Genomic DNA, 25,481 nt, shown 5'->3' with positions numbered 1-25,481 from the left:
TATAAAAAGAAACAAACTAAAGAGAGTTGCCTATTCAAAAACTTAAGGTAAAAATATTTCTGCTAAGGCTATTATATCTCTTTGTTGTTTGAAATGTGATAACCACAACTGTAAAAATTTAATTCTTAAGATGGAAGAATAAACATTTGAAAAAAGATTTACAGTTTAGATAGTTTACCATACATAGTGTAGCATCCAGTTATTGTAAATAATGTAACTGTTGCTTTTCAAAAAAAAGAACTAAAGAAACCTACAAAACTTTGTTCTTTAACATAGGAGACTAAATATAATGCGTGTATATGGAATTACTTCTTCAACAAATTAAATATCCCTGAAGGTTCTGTTAGAAATATGTTGTACAGTTTATATGAAGAGGATAATAAGAAAATTTTCCTTAAGAATGTAAATTTTGAAAAGTGCAAACAAATATTTAGAGAATGCAAATTAACTTTTCATAACCCAACATTGTTTTTGAAAAAGTGTTTGAAGCTTATAAAAATGAGAAGTACATGAGGACAAAACAAATTGATACTACTCATTTAGAGTAAAAGGGACGATTTTCCACCAAAGAAACGAAACGGTTTAAAATGTATTATGTAATGCGCGAATATGGGTAGTAAGGGAATACAAACATATTCCAACAGACATATAAAAGCATCGTATAATTTTGTCACATATTCTCTACGTATATTTTTATTTTTTTTTTATTAGATTAGTAAATCATCAAATTTACGAGATTAATGTTTCAGGTAGAACCAAAATACTACTGTCTATCATTTACAGGAAAATATGATATGAAAATAACAAAACAATTATTACTACTACTTCACTTGCACAGTTAGAAGAAATATGCTTTACAATGTATTTTAATGTTTTGTTGGTCAACCTGCCCAATCAAGTAAACTGATATGTCTGACTGCGCCGGTGGTTGTCTGTAGTGCAGTGACGGTGTTACTCGTATAATCTAGTTCGTGCTCCGTTGACTTTTGTCGCGCCGTTTAACTGTCATTATGCCTAATATAATAAATGAAATAAAGTTAGATTTTAAAGACGTTTTACTGAGACCTAAAAGAAGTACACTTCGCAGTAGAGCTGATGTAAGTATTAATTGATTATATATTAATTACTTTTTGAAAATATTTCATATTTTCTGTCGGATTGTAATCATTTTTATATATTGTAGGTCAATTTATTTCGAGAAATCACCTTTAAAAACTCGAAGAAAACGTACAAGGGTATCCCATTAATTGCATCTAATATGGATACCGTAGGAACATTTGAAATGGCTAAAGCACTTGCCAAGGTTAGTGTCATAGTGTAGTTTAAATTATAGTTTAGGTGGTAGAATCTCGTAAATTTGGATGGTTTTCAAACGTGCCAAGGTTTTCGTCAGATAGTTTTATTTGGATTATATTTTATAATATATGCATTGTTCATGTTGTAATTTTTTTTTAACTGTACTCGGCAGATGGAACCATTATCTCATTTTATATATATTTTTCATTATAAGGCATATTATTAGTCTTTAGTAATGGTTGTACCTAATTAAACATAATTATTAAAACAATACCATTGTCACTTATTTTACATTGTGTTTCATATATTTTATTTTATTTATATTATAATTTATTACATACAGATTGGTTCTTAGTATTAATCATTTTTATTTCTACTCTTTGCCAACTGACATAGTTTTAAAATTATGGTATTAACTATAGACAACTGCTATGTATTAAAATATATTTAATTAATAAACAAATTTAAGTAAGCAACAAAATTTACAAATGAAAATAGAACAAGCAATATATATTATAAGTATTGATATTTATAATTTACTTACAATTTCTTGATTGTAGATGTTTGAATGTTTAAAAATTAAAGCTTTTATGAAGTACATTTTCTTGTATTTCTATCACATCAATTTTTGATATAAATTCAACCTATGAATTCAGATTGAAAAATTTTCCATAAATTGAATTTAAGTTTTATTGTTTTAGTATTATTGTAAGTCAGTCTGTTTGCCCTTTCAAAAAAAAATGTTTTCTCTTCTATCAGAAGTATCTAATTGATTTTCACATTAGAAAAAATCAGATATGATTAATACTAATATTAGAGATTGTAATTTCAACTAAAATTAACGTAATTGAATTTGTGGTTATTTTTCACCCATATTTGCATAAATATTTATTTAGTAACAATTTTATTAACATTTTCAAAAAAATAAATATTCACATTTGAAAATCATATTAATAGAATGTACACACTCTTTTAAAAAAACATTTTAAAATATAAACTTCAAAATTTATATTCTCATTCTGCCATTTGTTCAGAGGATTTCCCCAGATCTGAAGTGGATGTATTGGCACATTGTGCTAATACCCATTAAAATGAAAGTAATTGTAATACGCAGTTATAATGAAGAAGCTAATCTGTTTCGTCTTTGTTTATTTATTTTCATAATTAAATTAGGGTTAAGAAACTTTATTATTCCTGAAGTGATAAATATTTTAGTTATTTAACTTCATTTCATACTAAAAAAATTATCTTATCACAATAGTACATTACTTTTATATTGACGGGACAGTTTTTTTTCTCTTTATTAATGTTAAAGGTTATACGCGTTATTCATATGTTTTGTTTCATTAGCTCATTATTTTATTAATTGCAAAAATGCATAGTAGCTGCTTTTTTATTTTAATTACTGCTTGCTTAATGAATTTTATGGTTAAGTTAGTTAAGTTCATGATACAAAATGTAAATTATTATTTAATTACCTTAAATATTGAAACACTCCCGATCTCCATGTATGATAATCTTTTAGATGGGATATATGTGTTGCTAATAATCTAAAATTCATTTAATGGATTATACAAAAGATGTTGGCAATTACTGTTCAAAAATTTGTTCTAATATAATAAGGTATGCTAAACACTTAATGTAATAAAATAATAGAACACTCAACAACTAATGTGCATTTTGTTTATTAAACAGTCACAGGATGTCTTAACACTTGGAAAAACCTGGACTATTTAAAAAAAATTATTCCTGGCTGGGAAACCCTGGAATTGTATGAAAATTTTTATGAGAGATTTTAGGTTACATTAGAGTGAAAAAAGAATTTCAGAAGAATGTGACTGATATGTAACTTATTACTGTTTTCAGAAAGAAACAAATAGAATGTAGTAAGGGCCCAGTTCTTTAAAGAAGTGGGTTCTTTGTACTGCTTTATTTCAGAATAGGATTATTACAAAATTTCTGATGCCCTTATAATTAAATCTTTTACCACTAATCTGGGTCATTGAGATATAATAAAATTTAAATTAAATATATTTTTGCCAAATTATCAATTCTTATTAAAAAACTCATTTATTGGTTTGACTTCAATAAAAGTATTACTTAAGTAATACTTCAGCGAGCCTTACAGTCAATTGCCACAAAAAATGTTCATAGAAGATTAAATTAAAAAAAAATTTCCCTGAAAGTTTATTATTTTTTCTGTAAAAATTTGAAATTATGCAGGAATTTTCACAGATTGTGTTAGGCACCCTGGACCTCAGTAGCAGTTACAAGAGAATAATCAAAAAATAAGAAAATATATAAAAACAAAATATAAAAGAAATAATAACTAAGTAAGAAAAATTTAGGCAAACCAACTGGAAGGCTGTCATTTATAAAATGAATAGAAAAAGTTTTCCATTCTTGAGTTGTACTCAATGTAAATTTTTTGTGATCGTAGTTATCAGAAAAAAAGATTTTTTTACAATACTAATATCTTCACTTCTACCAAGTCCAGGAAAAGCTGAGAAAAACAAATATAAATATTTTCCCTATAAATTAATTATATTGTATACATACATTCTAAATAGTAATTTCTTTATACTTAGATTTAATTTTATCTTATAACTGATAGAATGTTAAAAATTAATTAAAACAAGCCTTTGTAGAACTGAGAATATGATAATCAAATCATGATGAACATGTCAAACACTGTTGGTTATTTTGAAAACACAAAATATTAATTATTTACAAAATATTATTTCAAAACACATTTTTTTATGACAACCAGAAACCATGATACAGCAGAGTGCACGTAAAAAGATTTTTTTTTTAAATTTAGATTAATTTTAGTTAATGTTAATTATCTATTAAACTAGTTAAATGTTTTCTAATTTGAAGATGAATGTTTTCTATTCAAACCTCACAGAATCAATTTCTGGATAGTATATTTTGTAATTATTATAAATTATTGGTACCAAACTAATTTTTTACTTCTAAGTCTTAAGTAGTATTAATATTAGATTATTGTTTTTTATCTTTTGATGAGTTTTTAATTACAATTTTTAGAATAATGTGTGTGCTATATAGTTTTTGAGAAATTTCATAACATAATTGGTAGAAGAACAATTTGGATATTATTTTTATTTTGTTTTTGGCTGTTAAACATAGCATTTTAAAAAGTGGCATATATGTATATATATGCCACTTATAAAAACTTATTCAGTTTTTTCTTTTTATTTGTTTTCAAATATCAGATGCTATAGACAATTATCTTAGTATTTTTCACTTTCCATTATTTGTTGGCATATTGATTGTCAAAGGATAAATACAACTGGTAATAATGATTTATTGTGTGTAGATGATTTGGTGATTATTAATTTAGCTGATGAGGAATCGCTAATAAACTTATGTCAGCTCAACACTGCTTTGATAATATAATTGTTTAGTCTGAAAACTATTGTTGTTCCATTTAGAAACAATGGAGAAATAAGAAATATAAGCCTATGTATTATAATAACAAAGAAAAATTTAATTAATCTTCCTCTGGAAAATTTTCAGTAACTACAGATAAACTTGTTAAAAGAGTAAAATTAGCATTTGGTAAAATTTCCAGACGTTTTAATTAAGTCAGATTCATGGATTATAAAAATAAAATTGTTTAATGCTTTGTACTTAAAATTTGTGTTAAATTTAGATTCAATGCTGATGTACATTCCTGAAATCTAGGCTTCAGTGTATTATCACAAGATTAATAGTCTACTGAATTTGTTAAATTTATTTATATCAGTTCAGAGTACTGTAAATTTTATGGTTCAGCTGGAAATAGTAGTGGATCAAGTAGGTTGGGAAAAATTGGAATGAATGTTAAAATGAGATGTGAAATTAAAATGTATAAAATTGGACAAGTTAACAGGACTATGTTTGCTTTTGGTAGGTAGGTAATAATAGTCATTACAATATGAGTTAAAAACTTAACTAATTTTTTAGGAGCTAAATTTGTTTTTAATAATAATTTTGTTGTCTTGAAAAATAAACATCTACTATTGTTGAAAAAGTTAAAAGAGATAATATTTAAAACAATATAGATTTCATTATTCATTCAAGTTGTAGCTTGTTTTTAAATATAAATATAAGCTCCCTTAGTGAGAAGGAATCATACTTTCAATACTGAATCAATATATTCAAGCAGATAATTCAGGGCCAATTGAGATCAAGCTATTTCACTGGGGATTGGATATTGTTCTTTAAAAGAAATGTATACAATTTTTTTAAATGATTTTACATGTAACACACAACTTGAATACACTCATTAACATCCTTTATTTTCTTCTGGTTTGTTCTTTGTTTGATTGTCTTTAGAAGTGTATTCACAGTTCAGTAAGATTAAGCTACTTCAGATAGAACCTTTACAGAAATTACTTATTGTTATTTATGTTAATTTATATTATTTTATAACTACAGTGATGAAAATGATAGGCTTCAGTTTTATACACTAATTTATATTTACTTACTGTATACTTGTTAGATTTTTTTTTAAGTTGTAAGTTTGGCTTTTATTTAGGAATGTGTTTATTAATTATATTTCTGTCAATCTTTATATGAGAATTTACCCAAAACAATTAAAATGTAATAAAATAAAATAAACAGTTATTTATTAAGGAGTAAATAAATTGTAAATAAAAATGACAACTCACTGTTGGAGTCGTATCAATTGTACTAGTAGCCAGGTGGAGGATTGTTCTCTCATTCTAGCTTCTTTGATTATGTTTACTTATTAATTTCCCTTGATTTTTCTGCCCTCTCCATCATTGGAATCTTTATCCTCATCTTCCTTCAAGTTGCTGTTAGTTCAAAAGATCTTCATTTGGTGTTTTTTCTTTACAACTTTTAGCTAGCTAATGTTTTACTTCTAGACAGCATTACAGATTTTGTTGGTGATGTTAAATTATTTCCCTGATACCTGGTATACGCGTATTTTTAAGTATTACCCAATTCATCACCTATAGAGGAGTCTGATGGGAAATAAACTATTATTCCCTGATACAATATTTAACATAGAAGATTTCTATTTACATCATTAGTAGAAAATGGTAATTTTCCTACGAAGATGATTTGTTGAAAAGAATAGCTTTGTTATTGTTTTCCCTTGATATTTGATCAAACTAAAATTGCCTCCCTTGATTTTGTCTGTTATAAAGTACCATATATTCAATGTGTGGATGTTGTAGAATTACTACAAACAATTTTTTTTAGCAAATTAAGGGGGGAAAATATACATAAAAGGTTTTTAAAAATTTTCCCTGTAATAAATGAAGCTAAGTCAAATGTAAACTGGTCTTTCATCTTCATAACTCACATACAAATATGAGTGGGCTGGCATAGAGGGATGTTGATGGTTAAGAGAGGGGATGGACACCAGCCACATTGCCATTGAAAAATAGGATGTCAAACTGTCCTAAATTTTTACTAGCCTGTGTTTGCGTTTTAGCATATTATGTCAAGTATCCAGTTCTATGACTGGACCTGAAGCAGCAAATTTTAAAGAACTCTTGAACTGTAAAAAATGAGTCTCAATAGGCGTTCAAGGATAAGTGTGACAGATTATAACCTTTGATAGATCCTTGTTCTCATTGAAGACAATTGGCACCTTACAGTTGATAAAAATCAGAAGTGTGTGTTAATTATGGAAGTGGCCATTCCATTACCACAAAACACCTTGGGTTCCTCAAAATCTGTGCCAGTTAATTTCAAAGACTTTCCAACCAAAAATCGAAAACAGGCTTGACAGGAAATTTCTCAAAGGCTCCAGAATCAATTTCAACATGAAGGAAATAATTTTTTGCTTTGAATAGTCAAATGTCACGAGACATGGATCCATCCACTACATTCCCATGTCGAAATCAATGAATATGGAATGGCCTAGGAATGGAGAACCTTGCCCTGAAAGGTTGAAAATGCACCCATCAGCCGGAAAAAACCTCATAAATGTCTTTTGAGACTGGGAAAGTGCATTACATGCTGATTATCTCCACAAATGTTTATTGTGAATTCTGCATATTACTGCCAGCTCTTGGACAAAGTGAAAGATGCCTACAGGAAGAAAAGAAGCTGACAGTCATTCAGTGAGGTTTCTGTTTAAAAATGCTAGAAACACAGTACTTTGGAAAAACTGTATGAAATTGTTTGGGAAACCTAAGAGCATCCCTTGTAAGTCCAATTTTTCCTCTGTGATTTTTTCTTGTTTTGGCCTTTGATGGAGGCACTAGTACACTGATTTCAGAGTGCCAAAAAAGTAAAGATTTCCTGCACAATTAGCTTGTGACATGTCCTGGGACTTTTTATGACTTTTATGATCCATAAGCTGTCCACACATTGGTAAAATTATGTAGAACTTCAGGGAGACCACTAAAAAAGCAATAAATAAAATATTTAAAACAACACTTTGATCTATATTTGACTATTCTGACTACATTCTGAAATTGATAGAAAATTTGGGAAACTAACTCAGTTGTTGATAATTATAATCTTAAATAATTAATGAGACACAGTTTTCCTCCCTCTCTCTCTCTCTCTCTCTTTGTGTGTGTGTGTGTGTGAGCGCACGCATATATAATTTACATGCAAACAAAACATTTACATATATAAATATTATATTTAAATAAAATTATAAATATTTTTAATTAAGTTGTGTGTGTAAGCCGTGCATCAGAAAAAAGCCACAGGAATTTCAGAGGAAATTGTGTGACAGGAAATTCATACAATTGTGTTGTCAGCTTTTTTAAGGTCTTTGAAAGATTTTTTAAAAATGTCCATGTGTGTGCATGTGCAAGACTGCATGGACACATACTTGCACATGTCTTTTCATTTATTTGTCTGTTTATTTTTACTTTCCTGACTAGCATTATAGCAGAGATATAGCTTTAGAAGGGAAAGTATTGTAATCGGTCCAATTTGGGCATATGCGGTTTTCATCAGATCTTTATGTTTTGATACCTAACGTACCCAAAAACAATGTGGAAATTTTCCAGATGTTTGTATGTACATGTATATGTTCAGTGTCACCTAAATCACCTTATATCTCTTGAACTACTGGACCGATTTTAACCAAACTTGACCAGATTACTTCTATATATGGGGCATTGATACCATTAAATTTTCAACTTAAAAGGACAAGGTTTTTTAAGGTCTTTGAAAGATTTTTTTTAAATATCCATGTATTATAAGTGTCAAGAAGTACTATGAATGTAGTTCTGAAAATAATACTTTTTGTCAGTTTTTTATTCTAAAGCTGGATATTTGTTTTATTACTGTAATTTATTAGCTTTATTTTGTTAACTGATTTTAATAATCACATTTCACGTCATTATTATTTAACTTCTAATTTTTTTCTCTTTAAATCATGTCTAATTATATAATTATGTATAATAATTATATGTCACATTTAAGTATTATATATTTTGTTGTTTAATTTGTTTCTATGATTTAAAGCATATTATTATCATCAATTTCTTATAAAATTGTCTATTATTACTCAGTCTAATTACCTTAATTATGTACAGTATAATTTTATAGTTTAATTTGCTTGTATGATTTAAAGCATTTGTGTTATTTTATTATTTATGGTTTTTGTTTGTTTATAATCCATTATTTTGAATTTTAATGTTTTTATCAATATCTATTTATTGAAGGACTTTCATAACATATATTATAAAGTACAGTAAAACTTTAATAAATTAACTTCCATTTTTTGAAGTTTTTGTATCATTTCTGGAGATGTCTATAGCTGAAGGTCTTTCAGCCATTTATTTTTGCATTAGTTATGAATAATATTAGTCTTGCTAACATTGTATACTCTCTGATATTTGTGTTGAAGTGATAATATCTGTCTTTCAGCCAGAAGGTTCTTGCTTTGATTCCCTTAGAGGCAATGTATTTTTTGAGTACCGCAGAATTCACTCATAAGTAAACATATGAATTACCAAATGCTTATCACAGTTAATGTTCAATTATTCAGCCATATTTGCATTAATTAGCATAGATTTCATGTAGATTTCAAATTAACATTTATTATCCCCATTTAAAATTAAAATGTCTTCATTAAGAGGGTTTCAAAGGAAATGTGATTTCATGTAAACACTAATTTTCATAGATGTTTGTACATGACATTTGATTGCCTGTTACAAGTTGACAAGGTGAAGTCCATATTTGTGGAGGACTACATCACTGTTGTTTTGTTTGGCTATTGACACAGATGGAAATATAACACAGCAGTTACAGTCTGGGCTTAGTCCTACTGTAAAAGTGACATGCTTGTCAATCCATTCTAAAGAAGATATGTTGTCCATTTAAAATAGGTTACTGTATTTTTTGGAACCTGTAATTTCTTTCTGATTATGGTATCACAATTAAAAAAAACCCTTTCACCACGCTGGAAGGTGGAGGTAGATTTTACCAGTGCTAAGTAGGTGTTAAAAAAGATTTCCACCTTAAAGTTAAGAAAAACTTCAAATTTACTCAATATGGCAGTGGTTGCATATGCAAAAAGTTTCACATGTTTAACATACAACAAGCCCCATCTTACAATTCCAGCAAAATTTTTATCATCCCTTGCCGTAAGGGTTGGTCATATCAAAAATTATTTCAAACAACAGTTTTAGGTAATGTTTAGAGGACTAACAACTACTTTAAATCGATTTGATGCTGTGCCTATTAAGGGAGATATGATTTTTTTGTCTTCAAAACCACATTTTTTCCACCCCCTGGGCCAGTGGTTGGTGATATAAAAAGCTTTATTTAGATAAGTTTTAGGCCTTTATCCAAAGAATAATAGGAACTTTAAATGAGTTTAATATTTTACGTAATAAGAAAGTTATAGTGATATTTTGTTTTTTCGAAAAAGCCCCCCCATTTCCACCTCCATTGTTCGATTTTGCACATTAACAAACTTGACCAAGATTTTGGGTCGTTATATTTTATATATCAATTTGAAAATGATTGGTGTAAAATTATGGCAGTTTTCGTGTTCACAGGAAAGTGAAGTATATATATATATATATATATATAAACATTTGAACTGACTGTAGTTTTGGAATCTGGGGGATGTGAAACATGAAGATATGTCAAAATTTTCCAGAATTTGAATCATGGTACCCATTACAATAGATAGATTTTTTTTTAAAATCTACCTAATATTAATTTAAATTACTGTATTCATAAATGAAATAAATTTAACCTGCAGTTATTAATTATCATAGTTTACAGCATTATATTGAAAGCTAGCAATAATTTGGACATATAGGCCTATGGAATGGCAACAATTTGGATATAGCTGTGGAATAAAAAATAAAATTATATTTTTATATTAATTTGCTAAATAAATAAACGATCTATACTACCTTAATACAGTCAACCAGTTTCGTATACATTTCCATAGAACTATCTTCTCTGATAGGCCAATAGTCCTCGATTTCTGAGCTTGACTCAGTTTCACTTCCACCGGAATTAATTTACAATTTGTCTTCATTACCAATCTCATGTCTCATCATCATCCATCTCTATATTTATAAGTATGCTTTTAATGGCATCTTCCATTAATGCAGTACTGCAATGTTTTCCAGTAAGAATCCATTATCTCCTGAACTCTCGACACTTGATCTTTTCCAGTCTTCTATAGTACTTGATGAAGTTGCATCTAATTTAACAGCTCTCTGTTCTGTTAACGCCATGTGGCACTTATTGCAGCCTCAAATTTTTTTTTTAAGTAGATTCAAAATAATTTCAATAGGATAAAAAAATGAGTGATAAGGTGGCAATCTAAGCTCTGTAATTCCTTTGTTATTTAGTATTTCGTCTAATTCACATTGTGGTTCTGGGTGGTGTAGTTTGGCAATTTGTAAAAGTTCTTTTTTGGTTAGATCTGTGTCCTAGTTAATTGTATTTTTTTGGAGTCACTGTTTAATATCTTTTTTCAATGGAATTGCATAACAGAGGTTTATTTTTTTGCTTACTATGGTAGGTGCATTATCTATGAGTAAAATAAAATTTGTCGATAGTCCTGGGATAACTTGCTTTTCAATAAACTTCAAAAATTTTTCATTGTTCATGTCATTATGCAATTCATCTGTTTCACTCTTGTAATACATTATAAAAGCACCATCTATGAATCCCATGTCACTATCCACATGAGCCATAATTAAACGGTCACTGGTACTACTATTAACAAAAACACCTGATGCATCACTTTGCCAGCACTTTTTTACCCTATAATGTGTGTCTACCCAAGTTTCATCTTAAATATATCAGAAGTTGCATTTTTTCTCAGATATCTAAGAAAAAAATGCATGTTTTACAATTACAGTCATCTTACACAAAATCAACCTATTGTTTTTGAATTGAAAACCCATACATTTAATAATTTTCCTAGTGTTACTAGAAGCGGTAAAATTTAGTTCTTCTCGGCAAAAATTATGTATTTTTTGTATAATATATACAAAAATTACGCAATTTTTGAATTCATAATATTTAAGAAATTATCATCTAATAACACACCTGTATAAATCATCTATTTTATATTTATTATGAGGATTATATTTATTTTTTTGTTTGGTGTTTGAATTTGAGAACCATTAGCGTCTGCTGTATCCAATTTTCCTGATGTCAATTTCTGTAGACCAATAAGCCCGATGGAAGAAGAGATGTAGGAGACCAAGGTGTCAGAACAGGCTAATCAAGCCTAAACCATGAAGAGGAAGAAAAGGATTGATTAAAATAGTTAGACTAGTGAGAGCTGTTGGTAAGAGGTATATAGAGACAAAAGAATGAATGAAGAATTGACAGTGACATTAGAAACAATGAATGAAGAATGAATTTTATATATATATGGGGGAAAACATTCAATTTTACAAATTGGATAAATTAATGAGATATTAAAAAGTCAGAGAGTAGAAGGAGCAATAAAAAGGATGGAAAAGAGTAAAGATTATTCATTAAAAAAAAACAAAATGGGAGCTACCAAGATCTTAGAAATTTAGCTTAGAATACATGAGATAAACATGGTGCAAAGGCCTGTTTGATGGCAATAGTCTTGTGATATTATTTTAATTAACCTTAAATCCTTTATAAATTTGGTTAGATGGTTCCAATACATCATCATATGTAATTGTTTTAGTTTGAAATTTATTTTTTTTATTCTGTGTTCATCTAGATATTACACAAGATTTTTGTTTAATCAATTTTCCATGAAAGCAAAGTAAGAGGACTAGTGGGCCTATAATTGTGAATAACATTTTTGTCACCTCCCCTATTCTGTGTAGCTGTTTAGTTATAAATAGCCAAAGGAAATAAGCGTGTTGAACAAATGGCCATTCAGTAATTCCTCATCTATTTATCCATCCATCTTCCTTCAGGTTGAATATTCAAAGTTCTCTAATGGGAAGGTAATAATGCGGCAGTGAAAATTGGCTGCTTTTCTTTAGTCAGTTAATGGCTGTAATTAATTTTTTCCAACAGCGCAATATTTTCCCCAAATATATCCAAGTATTTAGTTTTGTGATGCTTTGTTAAAATAGTCCAGTGATATGATCACTATAAATTCTTGCTCAAACATTTAGAGTTTGTGGATGCTTATTGTGATCTTACTGAAACAAGTAAGGGTAATTTGATCATGAGCAAATATGAAAGATGATTAACTCAACGATGAGTAAACAATTTATGGCGCTTGCACATTACAAATAACCATTGAAATATCAAACAATCATATTTCGCATAGTTTCACAAAATTATAGCCTCTATCTGAATATCTTCAATTCATTATCTTGAAGTAATCATGTTTTTATAAGGGTGAAAATTAATGTATGTATTTAGTGTACTGACCCAGTGTAATTTCAACTGAAATTTTATGCAATTGATTGGTGTCAATCTATCATAAATCTACACAATAAGGATATAACTTTTTCCAAGAATGAAAACAATAATTAATTGCACCGATGTTTTGTTTTTAAATAGGCTTTTATGGTACTTATTAATATTTATGATTTTGTAGCCACTCTCCCTGCAGTCCCCCAAAAACCAAGGAGGTTAGATACAAGATAGCTATTATAATCTAAACAGTGGCTGAAAATGAAAAATAAAATTTTTCATTTTCAGCCATTAAGAATGTAGTGGGGACTCTTTGAATACGCTGTATACATGTATTTAAAATTTATTTTCTAATTATTGATTTGATATTCTACTTGATTATCTTTAACAGTTTTGTTTGTTTTCTTTTGCTGAAAGAAAATAATGTCTTAACTTTTAGTTGTGTAGTTTATTTCAAAATGTTACATATCTAGTACCACTCAGACAATTGAAATGAATCATCTGTTAAATATTTCATAAAAATCAGTGGTATCATTTTGAAGTGAAAAGAGCATACCAAAACACCTTACCCTTCTGATGTAGTTAGCCAAAAATTTCTCGGCTACTGAAAAACAAGGGATTTGTTTTTAAAACAAAAATTAATGTTAACCTTTTTAATACTTAATTACTAATGAAAATGAAAACGTTTCCTAATTTTTATTTTGTATTTTCTTCTTGTTTCATTGTAATTTTTTTTTTTTAGTTAATTACATTTTAACAGATTATATTACTGTTTTCATTTGGATCAAATTGATTTTATGTTTAGTTTAAAATTAGTTATAGCCTTCTCCAATATTTAAGAAAATAAGTTGGATTTTTAAAATTCTGCTGTTAACTAATTTAGATATGTTTGTACTCATTTAAAATAAAAACAACTAAATAATGTAGAATTTTATTCAAACTGAATAGTTTTGAAAATCAGTATTTACAACGGTTAAAATAACCATTAAACATCTATTACCATAATCTCCAAGTGCTTTATTACTTAGTTCACCACGTGGTGCAAGTGCATACTAAAAGTACACATGTGATTTTGGGGCTATGAAAATAAAATAAAAAAAAGACTGATGACTCCCTTGTGCTTGGGGGGCCCGGGGTCACAGCTGGATAACCTCTAGTAGCAAGGGACAATAAGACACCGCCAAAAAATAAAAAGGCTAAAGATTATCAAACTCGGTGAGCTGACCTGCTGTGCCAGTGGATGTGGAGGGGAACTAGAAGTAAAAGGACACTCCCCTGGGTAAAGTTATACTGAAGTGTTAATCCAACCCAGGGGTGTAGGTGAAAAAAGGTGTAAAAAAAACGTACATATGGTTTGGTTAAATTTATAACTTAAATTTCTAAGGTTTTGAAAAAATAGTATTTTTCACCAGGTAACTGAATAAATGAATTTTTCAATTCAAATTTATTTCTATTTTGTTTTATCTAGATTTTGTTGTATATTGAAATTGGACATAGGCTTAACACTTGTCTTTGTGTGTAAAAGTAGACAGTTCAATGCCTGCCCAACACCAGTTGTATTTTAATGTTAATGACCGTTCAGTACTGTCTCACGCTTACTATTCTCTTGTTGAGTTCTGATTAATAAACATTTTGGTTTGGCTATCCAGAAAAATGTAAAGCTACAGTTATATACTCATTTTCAAACAAGGGATACACGTGTCTATTAATCAAGAAACCCATTAAGATGAATATCTGAAGATTTCCAGAATGTATTATAACATATCACTTAATCACCAGCTCAATCAAGAGTTTAAAAATCAGAGTCAAATTGTAACTCAAATTTTTCAGTTTAGTTCATCACTTTCTAAAATTCTTTGGTTGTGTTTTCAGTCCCTTTTTCAGAAAGATCGCTGATGCAGTTTGATTACAATGTGATTACCTCCATTCTCTATTTCCAGCCAAACCTTTGAGTTTCTGTTAGTTTCCATTTCCTCTTAGATCATCCATCTAAATCTTTCTTCTTTTGCAGACTCTCATCTGTTTTACTGATCATTCTAGCACTATTGTTATGATAAGCCCCAGGAGTTTACCTTTCTGAATTGTTTTGATAATGAGACATTGTGGTGAAAATTAAATTTTCCAATTTTATATTTTTTGACAATTCTTGATTTCTCATTGAGGTAAATTTATTGCAATTATATTTTCACAACCGACTGACTAATTAATTTTTATTGTAAGATAGAATAATATTCATAATTACAGTTTGTAATATTTGATGTAATTGGAAATATATATATATATATAGTGGGCGTCGATTCTATGGTCATTAGTTCTTGTTACAAACTAAAACTTTCCTACCTTCATGAAAATAATTGACTAGGTCAAAAAGTCAGTATTGTCAAGCAGATATCAAGAAAAACAGATGTCATAAAACCCTAGAAAAAGCACGAGATGATAAAGGTCTATACGGCCCTTCTAATTTAAAATATGCAATCTTTTCCTATAGCGATGTCAATACTATCAAAGCGGGTGTAAAAAGTCCGCAGTTTGTTCTAAACACAAAACACAGATAAAAAGTACGTCAGTAAGTAATCATGTTAAAAAAAAAATCATAGTCGCTTCAACAAATCGCTTATCCTAAGAAACTTGATAATTTTCTTTTCTCTTTTTTCGTTACATCATAAATCGAATGTCACTTCACAGGTTAGTTTTTGCCTCATTCTTAGTTCTCTATGTAACTAGCACTCTTCTATTATATATTTCACTGTGAGGTATGTGTCACAGCTTTCACTTAATATCATCTAGTCTAACTAAAGTAATGTCGACTTCTTTGCCATTTTCCGCTTGTTTGGCTGGTTTATCAGCTACTTCGTTACCAGGAATATCGATGTGCCAGTGTTCATATTAAGATGTATTGTTTATCGTTATCTTTGACATTTTTAATTCCTGTTAACATGTCTTGAACAAGTACGTCATGCGTGAGCCCATTCTTTAAAGCAGTGATCAAATTAAGGAATCTGAGCAAAGAAGCACTCTCTCTTTGTTGTTATGTAATACAAAATGAAGAGCTTGTTAAGTAGCGTAGACACTGGTTATTGTGGATAGGCCGCAGAAGTGGGATTCGCAATATATTGTACGACTAAAGAGCTTTTAAGCCGTTCCATCGGTAAATATATGGGTCTAATTTTTATTTCAAAAATCAGTCGTCAAAAAGCATTTTGAATATAAACGTAGAGTAATCCCTGTTCTATCTTCAAGTCAGTCTCCATCGTTGTAATTAACCACAGTGGGGCTTCTCTTTTGTAAACTGGCAAATCAATACCATAATTTCCACAGATCTCCATTTTTCTTATCGCAATAGGTCTGGAAAAAGAGGGTCTGTTTTGATACCGTTCAGCCAAACTATGTTTAAAAAGGAAACGAAATTTATATTCTTAGGAAAACCAAGACATCAGCCGCATATCTTAGTGAAGTAGATTCGCTTCTGTAATTCAACGGCGTAACTCCAGCTTCTGATAAAATACTTTCAATTGGGATTGTAGAGAAAGTTCCTGTAGCAAGCCTGTTTCCTGTATTATGGATCACATCAAAATTCTTTAGATGATACTTTTTGTCAGACTCATACGCTATTGATCCGTAATCTATTCTACATTGGACCAGTGCTTTGTAAAGTTTCAATTATACTTCTTTATCAGAGCCTCAGTTCAAGTTTGACAGATACTTGATAACATTTAGGGCTTTCTGACACTTGAAAGGCTTTCTCCATGAAAGGTATCTGTCCAAATTGAGATGTAACAAACTTTCTTTATATCCAATAATACTATTATTCATTATCAAAACTGGACTTCTGTAAGCCGACCTTTTCCTAGTGAAGTGCACACAACATGTCTTGGATGAAAATCGGAATCCATTCATATTTGCTACTTCAACGAGCTTCTTAATAGCTTTCTGTAGCTTGTATTTAACCACTGCAATTTAACTGCTGGCGTAGAATATCGCAAGGTCATCCAGATATAAACTTCTTCCAATATCGGATGGTTTAGCGGTAATAAGGTTGTTCACTGCGATTGTGAACAAGGTTCCGCTAAGGGGCGATCCTTGAGGTACACCATTTTCTAACTTCCTGAGCGGCAAATATTGATTTCCAATTCTGACGCAAAAGTTTCTTTCGTCCAATCTTATAATTAATTGTTTTAAGATGCTGTATCTACAATTCATATCAAAAGCTTTTTCTAAATTAAAAAAAAAAACCGCAACGCAATGTTTGTTATTCAAAAAGCTATTTAATGTAACATTTTCATTATTAAACATTTGGAATAAAACTTACGATGCCCCGTTTGATGGGATGAAATCCACTCTTCGTTTCCTTTCACCCACATGAGTCGATTATTTATCATACGCTCTAAAATTTTTCCCAGTACGCAAGTAAGCGATATAGATCGGTAGCTCCGTGCGTCCAAGGGATTTTTCCCTTTTTTTAATACTTATAATCTCTTTTTTTCCATGATCGTTGATATATTCCAAAATTCAATTGATTAAAGAGTTCTAATATTTTCTTCCTTGCATTGTCATTTAGCATTCTGTTCATTTCATATCGGATGTTGTCTGGACCAGCGGCAGTTGTTTGCTGTCTTACTCAGAGCGTAATTGAATTCTTCCTCAGTAAAATGTTCATGATAGTACAAATTGCTCTGAGTATGAAATAATTTATCATTTTCAGTTACAGCTTTCTATTTTATAAAATCATCATAATTTTCCGTTACACTGACAGCTTCATAGCAACTCGCTAATTTCTCAGGTGTGTCTAGTCGAGGAGCTTTTCTCCATCCGTAATACAGATAACATGGTAATAAGATGATCCACCGGATACCGCTTTTTTTTGTTCCCATACCTCTGCCAAAGTGGTCTGCCCTGTTATCGAATAGATATTTTTTCCAGGTGGTTCTTCTTTCAGTTTAAATGGTTCTTTTGACACTAGCCTGCATTTTTTAAATTGTATTAAATTTTTTTGCATTGGACTGTTTTTAAAAAAGTTAAAAGCCGTTTTCTTTTTCTTAATAGCTTCACGCACAGCATCCGACCACCAATGAGCAGGTGTCGTTACATCATTCCTGAGGTTTGATTAATGTGCCTTGATGCCGCAGCAGCGATGACATTTCTCACATATTTAACATCGCTGTTGATGTCTCCAGTTAGATTTTGAATATGGACATCCTTAGTGAATCTAATCCAGTCAGCCAAGAACCGATCTCTTATGTATGGGATATAATTTAACGGGTGTATTCAGTGACACCACGATTGGAAAATAATCACTTCCATGTAAATCCTCAACAACTTTCGTATCCAATTTAGGCGCTATGGCGACACTGGAAAAAGCTAAATCAATGCAAGATGTAGAGCCATCCCATGCATTAAAGAAGATTATTGCCAGTATTTAATAATACGAAATCTGAATTGAATAGAGAACCTTAAACTGATCTACTCGCAGGTTCCAAGCAATTGGATCCCTAAAGAGTAGGATTATGAAAATTGAAATCCCCCACAAGATATCAGGGGAAGGCAGTTGTACTAGATTATGTAAATCCTTTTCTCCCCAATTGAACTTATGCAGATGCACACTGCATAAATTATGTTAAGTGGGCGGTGTATGCTTGTAGCTGCCGCTTGTAAGTTAGTGCATAACTGAAATTCTACGAAAGTACAAATTGCTGAAAAGATGGAAACTCCTCCTATTGATCTCTGATTACGCGCTTGATCCATATTCAAATGCATAAAGGATTTAATTCCGTCATTAATCGCTGCAACTCGCTCACTTTCGACAAACATCAATTTATCTTTATTGGAAGATCGACTCATTTTGCCGACCATTTTGCAAAACAAGCTTTATCGCTTAGGTTTTCCTTTTGGCCAACCTTTTTTAATTTTTTTTTTTCATTCTCCTTACAGCCTCTGCCTCTGAAGATTGGATTTCGGAGACGTTTTCTTTCATTTGGTCATACACCTCTGATGTCACCGATGATGGTGGAGAGGAAGTTTTTTTTGCGGCCGGCACCGGATAATACCAACCCAGATTGAGCGGGTAGTATTGCATCTAAGTCGATGCTTGGTGCACTCGCCTACAAATTTTTGGGGCGGCTAAAATACTCGCCCTCTCTTTTGGAGGCTCCATAAACTGCTTTTATTTCTTTCTCTTTTCCCCTCAGTCAGTATGTTGTCTTCCGATTTCCCTAAATAGGGAACTTTCTGTATCTAACAGTAATGGATGGTTACCGTACGATTTCACGGCAGACTATCTTGGTTATCGCAGGCATGAAACCGATAGATCTGATTGCGTCCGAGAGGCAGCAGCGTTATATTGCCAAGAAGACAGGAGAGTTGACTTCAGAAAAAAATCAGGAGGTAGAACAACATGGTAACGCCTTATGGCAGGCCAGATGGGTTGAGACAGAGAGTGGGCGCTGCATGCATGATCTTATTCCAAATGTTGTAGGTTTGCGGGACGCCTCTTGGGTACACTCTAATAAATATGTCACAGTTTCTTTCTTGCCGTGTCGCTTTTTGGGACAGACTTCAGAATTTCAGCCTGGTGGACTCGGACATGTATCCGCAGTGCACATGCCGACTATTTGTCGGCTATTATCGAGTCGATACTTGATCTCTGTGTCAAATGGATGATAGTAGAAAATTTTATCATTTACTTGGCAAAAGAGAATTGCCAAAGGGATTTAGGGGTCTGCCTGGATTTTTTTCTGTTTTGTTTGTTTTTGTTAAGTTTCTGTTATGTTTGGTTTGTTGGTTATTAGTTATCGTTATTCTCGTGTTAGTTATCTTACTGTTTTGATTTATTTTATGTTCTTGTTTCATTACTGTTATGTTATTTATTGTTATCTTTTGTCTGTTGTGTGTCAAACTCAATTAACCTATTCCAGGTAGGTAGTTTCAGTTCCTTCATTTGTTAGTTTTTCAGTCTTATTTAAAAAACTTGAGATGTATTTTGTTCATTAGAGTTGTTAGTAGTACACTGATGTGAATGTTGCTTGTAGCATTCATATCGGTGGCATCCTGGCTGAGGTTAAAACTGGAAGCTGTCATAACCAAGGTATTGAAGATGACCTCCAGTAAAGCCCATAAGGGCTAGGTATGGAGGGGTTAGCATGGCGACCATAACAGTCACATTGAAAATGTCTTCCCTACAGGAAGTTCATCTGGATGCAGTGGGCCTCTATAATCGTAGACCTGCCTTGTACAGAGTACGACTGTGTGTCCAGATCTTTGACACCCAAGTACAGCAGTGGAGTCAGAATGAACGGATGCACTTCTACCCTGTGAAAACGAACCTTTATCTGTTCTGGACACTGGTTTGTTAAATGTGAGGATGTATGATGCAGAGGGTACAACTTCTCCGTTTATTGTGTGTTTAATCATCAACACGCTACAACTTGTTTGAATAGTTTTTCTACTACTTCCTCTTCTGTGCTGTTTAATAGGTCTCTGCACGCGACTACTCCTTTTGAGTTATTTAAAGTGCCGTGCAATGAAACCTCAACATCTATAACACCGATCTTCTTAGCTTTAAGTAGCAGTAAAGACTGTAAATCATTAATACTCTTTTAATTCGCTTTGGGTTTGAAGCCAGAGGTTCTCCAAAATGAAAATTGTTATTTGGTCCATCTGCCACAAAAAGAGTGACCTTTGCCAGTCAGTCGCCTCCCACAAATTTAACCCAGGCTGAGGAGTTAAATACTGCCTGATCCACTATGCCAAAATCCCATGCTTACACATAGTAGTACACAAAACAGATCACAGTCATGCCTCCTGCTACTGCTGAAAGCAATGAAACCGAGAAGCACAATTGCAATCAGCTTGGACAGCTCAGGATCACCAATCCCATACTCTGCTGGAGAGCTCCTGAACAAACCCGTTACCCTGATGACCGACATAAGCAAAAGTACCAAAGTCGTAAAAATTGTTGTTGTTAAGATAATAATTATTATTATCTTTTTTGCTAAGATCATTATAATTTTTATGTTACGTACTGCCTACCTTTCTTGGCTTCATTCTTATATCACTTGGAACCACTCCATTGTCAAAACTTATTGTACTCTGAGTACAATAAGTACAAGTACAAAACATGCCAACAAGTAATAAAAAAATAAAGTCAAGAAAGGTAGGCAGTACTAACATAGAAAAAAAAATACTATGTCGTTGCCTGCCCTGGATTTGTGCATAGGTGTTATTGCATGTACATGGGTTTAGGTGTTATCCAGGTATTATTATTGTTTATATTCATTTGTATATTACTATTTCCAATTTAATTAGATTGGTTTTATGACAATTAACTGTGTATATTGACAAAATTTTTCCTGTTTCAAAGAAAGGAAAAGCTAATTAATTATCATGTAGCTCTTTTTTTACTTCCTTGCATGAAGTATCCTTAACCTTAAGGAAGTATCGTGATCTTGACAAATTTCGGTTTCCAGATTTCAACAGAAATATCCATTTTGACCATCCCTGAATCCATTTTGATTTGTTTCGGCGTGACGTCCATATGTATGTATGTATCTCGCATAACTCAAAAACAATTAGCCGTAGGATGTTGAAATTTTGGATGTAGGACTGTTGTAACATCTAGGTGTGCATCTCCCCTTTTGATTGCAATCAACTGGACCAAAAGTGTCCTAAAAAGCCCTCATTCTTTTCAACGATGTAATGTAAGTGGTACTTATTTTCATTGGTTTCAGAGTTATAGCCAAATCAAATTTTAATTAATAAAATATTTGGATCTTAGGGGAAGGCACATCAGTTTGAATCAGACTTCATCTTCTTTTTTTTTAATTTAAATGTATTGATTTATTAACCTTTGATTGTAGAAAACCTTTAACGATAAATAATTCAATAACAAAAAAAAATTAAAACATATCAGAAGTTATTAATCAAATAAAATTTTATGTACTTTTAATTTTAAAAAAATGTCTATATGTAATTTAATAGGCATACAAGGAAGTTGTGATGTCCACATCAGATTGTTTTATTTTTAAGAGTTATGTACTTGTACACGTTTTTCTTTTTCATAAATCTGAATAATAAAAATTTGTATTAAACAATTATTGTTGATTGTTAAGAATAAATATAGTCTCATTTAAAATATATGAATCTCATATTTTTTAAAAAAACTGAAAAAAATTATAGTTAGTTGCAGTAATTTAAACCTGTTTTTTCTAGCCATAGATATTTCTAGGTTGCTGAAAGAGAAAAAAGTCAGCATATTTTTTAATGATTCAGCAGTTCAGATGCAGTGCTTAATCTTTCAGTCTTGCTATTTTGAATTGTTTCTCAATTTAATATTATTTTAATAAAATGCAGCATATTTTAGCTGTGTATTGTTCTAAAACAAATTAAAACATTTATTGCCTCAATAAACGTATATATTTCTCAATTAACGTTTATATCAAAGAATATCATATGTAAACCTTTAATTGATAGTTTGAATTGAAATGTGTTATCCGTGTCCCGTATTGCAGTTTTTCTTAATTTTATAACATTTTTCCCCTATACTGTATGGAAAATGATTAATCCAAAAATGAAAATTAATTCCCGTCACCTACTTGGTAGCAAGATGGGTGCGAAAGAAGTAAGGTTAAAGGTAAAGGTAGATTATTATAAGGTTGTTATAAGGTTATTACAATATATATTTTTATATATATTAAATAAAAATATAATTTTGAATCACCCATATATATGGGTGATTAAAAAGCTGACTTGGCTCATTAATATAAACAAATAAGTTCATATTAATGTATGTCTAAAATGCTTTGTTTTCAAGCAAAATATTTCACCCTAATCACTACTTCAAGGGTAAAATGAAATCACACTGAAATTCTTGAGATTAAGGGATACATTTGGTAGTGTATATATTTTGACCTAAAAGTTGAATAAAACAGGTCTGAAAACTATTTTTAGTATTTTCCCAGAAAATTGATGTAAAGCCCAAAACGTTTGAGTTGAAAAACCCCTTCTTTAGTTTTACCATAAAATAACGTGGTTACATTGAAAAAAACAAATAGAAATTTGTAGAGAATTTAATTCTGAGAAAATTGATGTAAACTAAGTCAGTAGAAATCAAACACAAGTTTCAGTTGTTCAACTTTAATTCAAGACAAAACCCACAAAATGTGACAGAAAAGCGTTACAATTTTAAACAGAATAAAAATCTTCTAAAAATAAGTAATAACTAATGATTTTTAAAGAATCATTAGAAATCTTTTTTAAAAAGTAAGTTAAATTTATGAAAAATTTAACAGTGTTTAGAAAAGGCAAAAAAAGAACATGTGTTCTAAACTAAAAATTGAATAACTTGATTTTAGAACATTTTAAAGTTTTGAATTTTTATGAGTAAGTACCAAAATGTTTTTTCATTCCTGTAAATAAAACACTTGGGAATGTGAAAAAACCATGAAACTTTCTTGTTTTGTTAATAAATATGTAAGCTTTGTATCTTCAACAATAGAAATATGTTATTTAATTATGTAGGCATGAGTAATGTTGGCTTATCCTTAGCACTAAAAGCAAATAAGTATTATTTCAATACTCAGAAATTGTTTACATGCATTTTATCAACAAGATGTGATGGATGAAATGATCTGTTAAAAAAAATAGACCCTTGCCAGGAATTGAATCCATAACTAATTGATCTAAAAGACAATCATGGTAACCACTACATCAATTAGTGGTTGTAAATTATATTATATATTAAATTACATCAAAGTAAATTATATTATTATGTTCTAAATGACATTTGTGTGAGAAAACTGCAAAAACCGTTCTAAAACAAGAGGTAGTAGTGTTCTCTACTGTATTTGTAAAATGGTTAAATTATGTAAAAATGGTAAGTTATTCAGGAATGATAATGAAACAGACAGATTTTCAGTTTTGTTTATATGTATATATTTTCCCCTCTGAGCTAATATTCATTGTGATCCATTAATCATATATTTATTTATTCACTATTTCTCCTCTCCCTGTTTTTACATAATTTTGTAGCTACATTATATTTTCATACAAAAAAATTCTTATATCAACTTAATTGTTAATTGTATTTAAAAACTATAACAGTATTAAAGTTTCCAATATACCTGGTTCTTCCTTTATCCTGTTTAACCATCGGGAATTACTTTAGAGAATGAATGAGGATGATATGTAAATGAAGTGTCTTGCACAGTCTCAGGTCGACCATTTCTGAAATGTGTGGTTAATTGAAACCCAACCACCAAAGAACACCGGTATCCACGATCTAGTATTCTAATCCGTATAAAAATAGCTGCATTTATTAGGACTTGAATGCTGGAATTCTCGACTTCCAAATCAGCTGATTTGCAAAGATCCGTTCACCACTAGATGAACCCTGTGGGTTAATATATACGTAGTTCTGATAAAGTTTCTTTAGAAGGTGAAGAGAGATTAGGTACTCCTGATAAAAAAACCTGTGTAGGAGTAACCATCACATTATTTTTTATTTCATTAAATGAATAAAATTTTTTTTTTTAAATACAAGAGTAAATGAAATAATACTCATACTTATTATTTTCAATAATAATTAACATCCAACCTATGCCAATAAACCTTGATACCATCAAAATTGCATAATAATCGAAGTTTTGAGTATTTTAACACTCCAAAATAACAACATAAATTTTATTTGTTTAAATGTTTGCACATAAAAAAGTAAATGTAATTGTTTTTTTCATGAGGACAACTTTTATCTACAGACAAAGGGTTACCCATGGGTTCACCTATATTTGCAATCGTGTCTGAAATTTTCTTACAACATTTTGAAAACATCATAATTAATGATATTTTTAATAGCATCAAATATTCTCGTGGATTAGGTATGTGGATAATATATTGATCATATATAATCCAATTACAAATCACAAACATATAACTCTTTTAAATATACTTAATAACCATAATAATGACTTAAAATTCATGTTTGAAATGGAAATGAATAGGGAAATACACTTATTAATATTGAAATTGAAATAAATGGAAACAACATTATAGAAACAACTGTTTATAGGAAATCAACCATAAATCACACCACTATACACAAAGAATCTAATCACCCATGATCACAAAAAATTGGTATGTATATAAATTTAATTTTTATAGTGTTGCAGTACGCAGGAAATAACCCAGTTAAACTCAAAAACAAAATAAATACAATAAAACAAATAGCAGTTTTCGATAACCGAATTGTCAAACGAATTTTAAAAAACAAACAACCAAACATCAAAATAGTTTTACAACTTTACAGCAGAATAAATAATAAAGTACTTACTAATAATATTTCATGCAGTACACATATA

General features: G+C 30.3%; 1 protein-coding gene across 1 annotated transcript in view; it reads left to right on the top strand.

The window, feature by feature from the left end:
* Positions 1 to 909: 909 nt before the first annotated feature.
* Positions 910 to 25,481, top strand: part of LOC142325409 (GMP reductase 1-like) — an 82,462-nt gene continuing 57,890 nt past the window's right edge. Inside the window, exons 1-2 of the mRNA XM_075367143.1 lie at positions 910 to 1,097; positions 1,184 to 1,303. Coding sequence (XP_075223258.1) covers positions 1,011 to 1,097; positions 1,184 to 1,303 — 207 coding nt within the window. The 5' untranslated portion in view covers positions 910 to 1,010. The remainder of the gene's footprint in view (positions 1,098 to 1,183; positions 1,304 to 25,481) is intronic.

The sequence above is a fragment of the Lycorma delicatula genome, chromosome 1, assembly GCF_047948215.1.
Source record: "Lycorma delicatula isolate Av1 chromosome 1, ASM4794821v1, whole genome shotgun sequence".
Classification (NCBI taxonomy): domain Eukaryota; kingdom Metazoa; phylum Arthropoda; class Insecta; order Hemiptera; family Fulgoridae; genus Lycorma; species Lycorma delicatula.
This window is presented reverse-complemented; position numbering and strand designations above follow the sequence as displayed.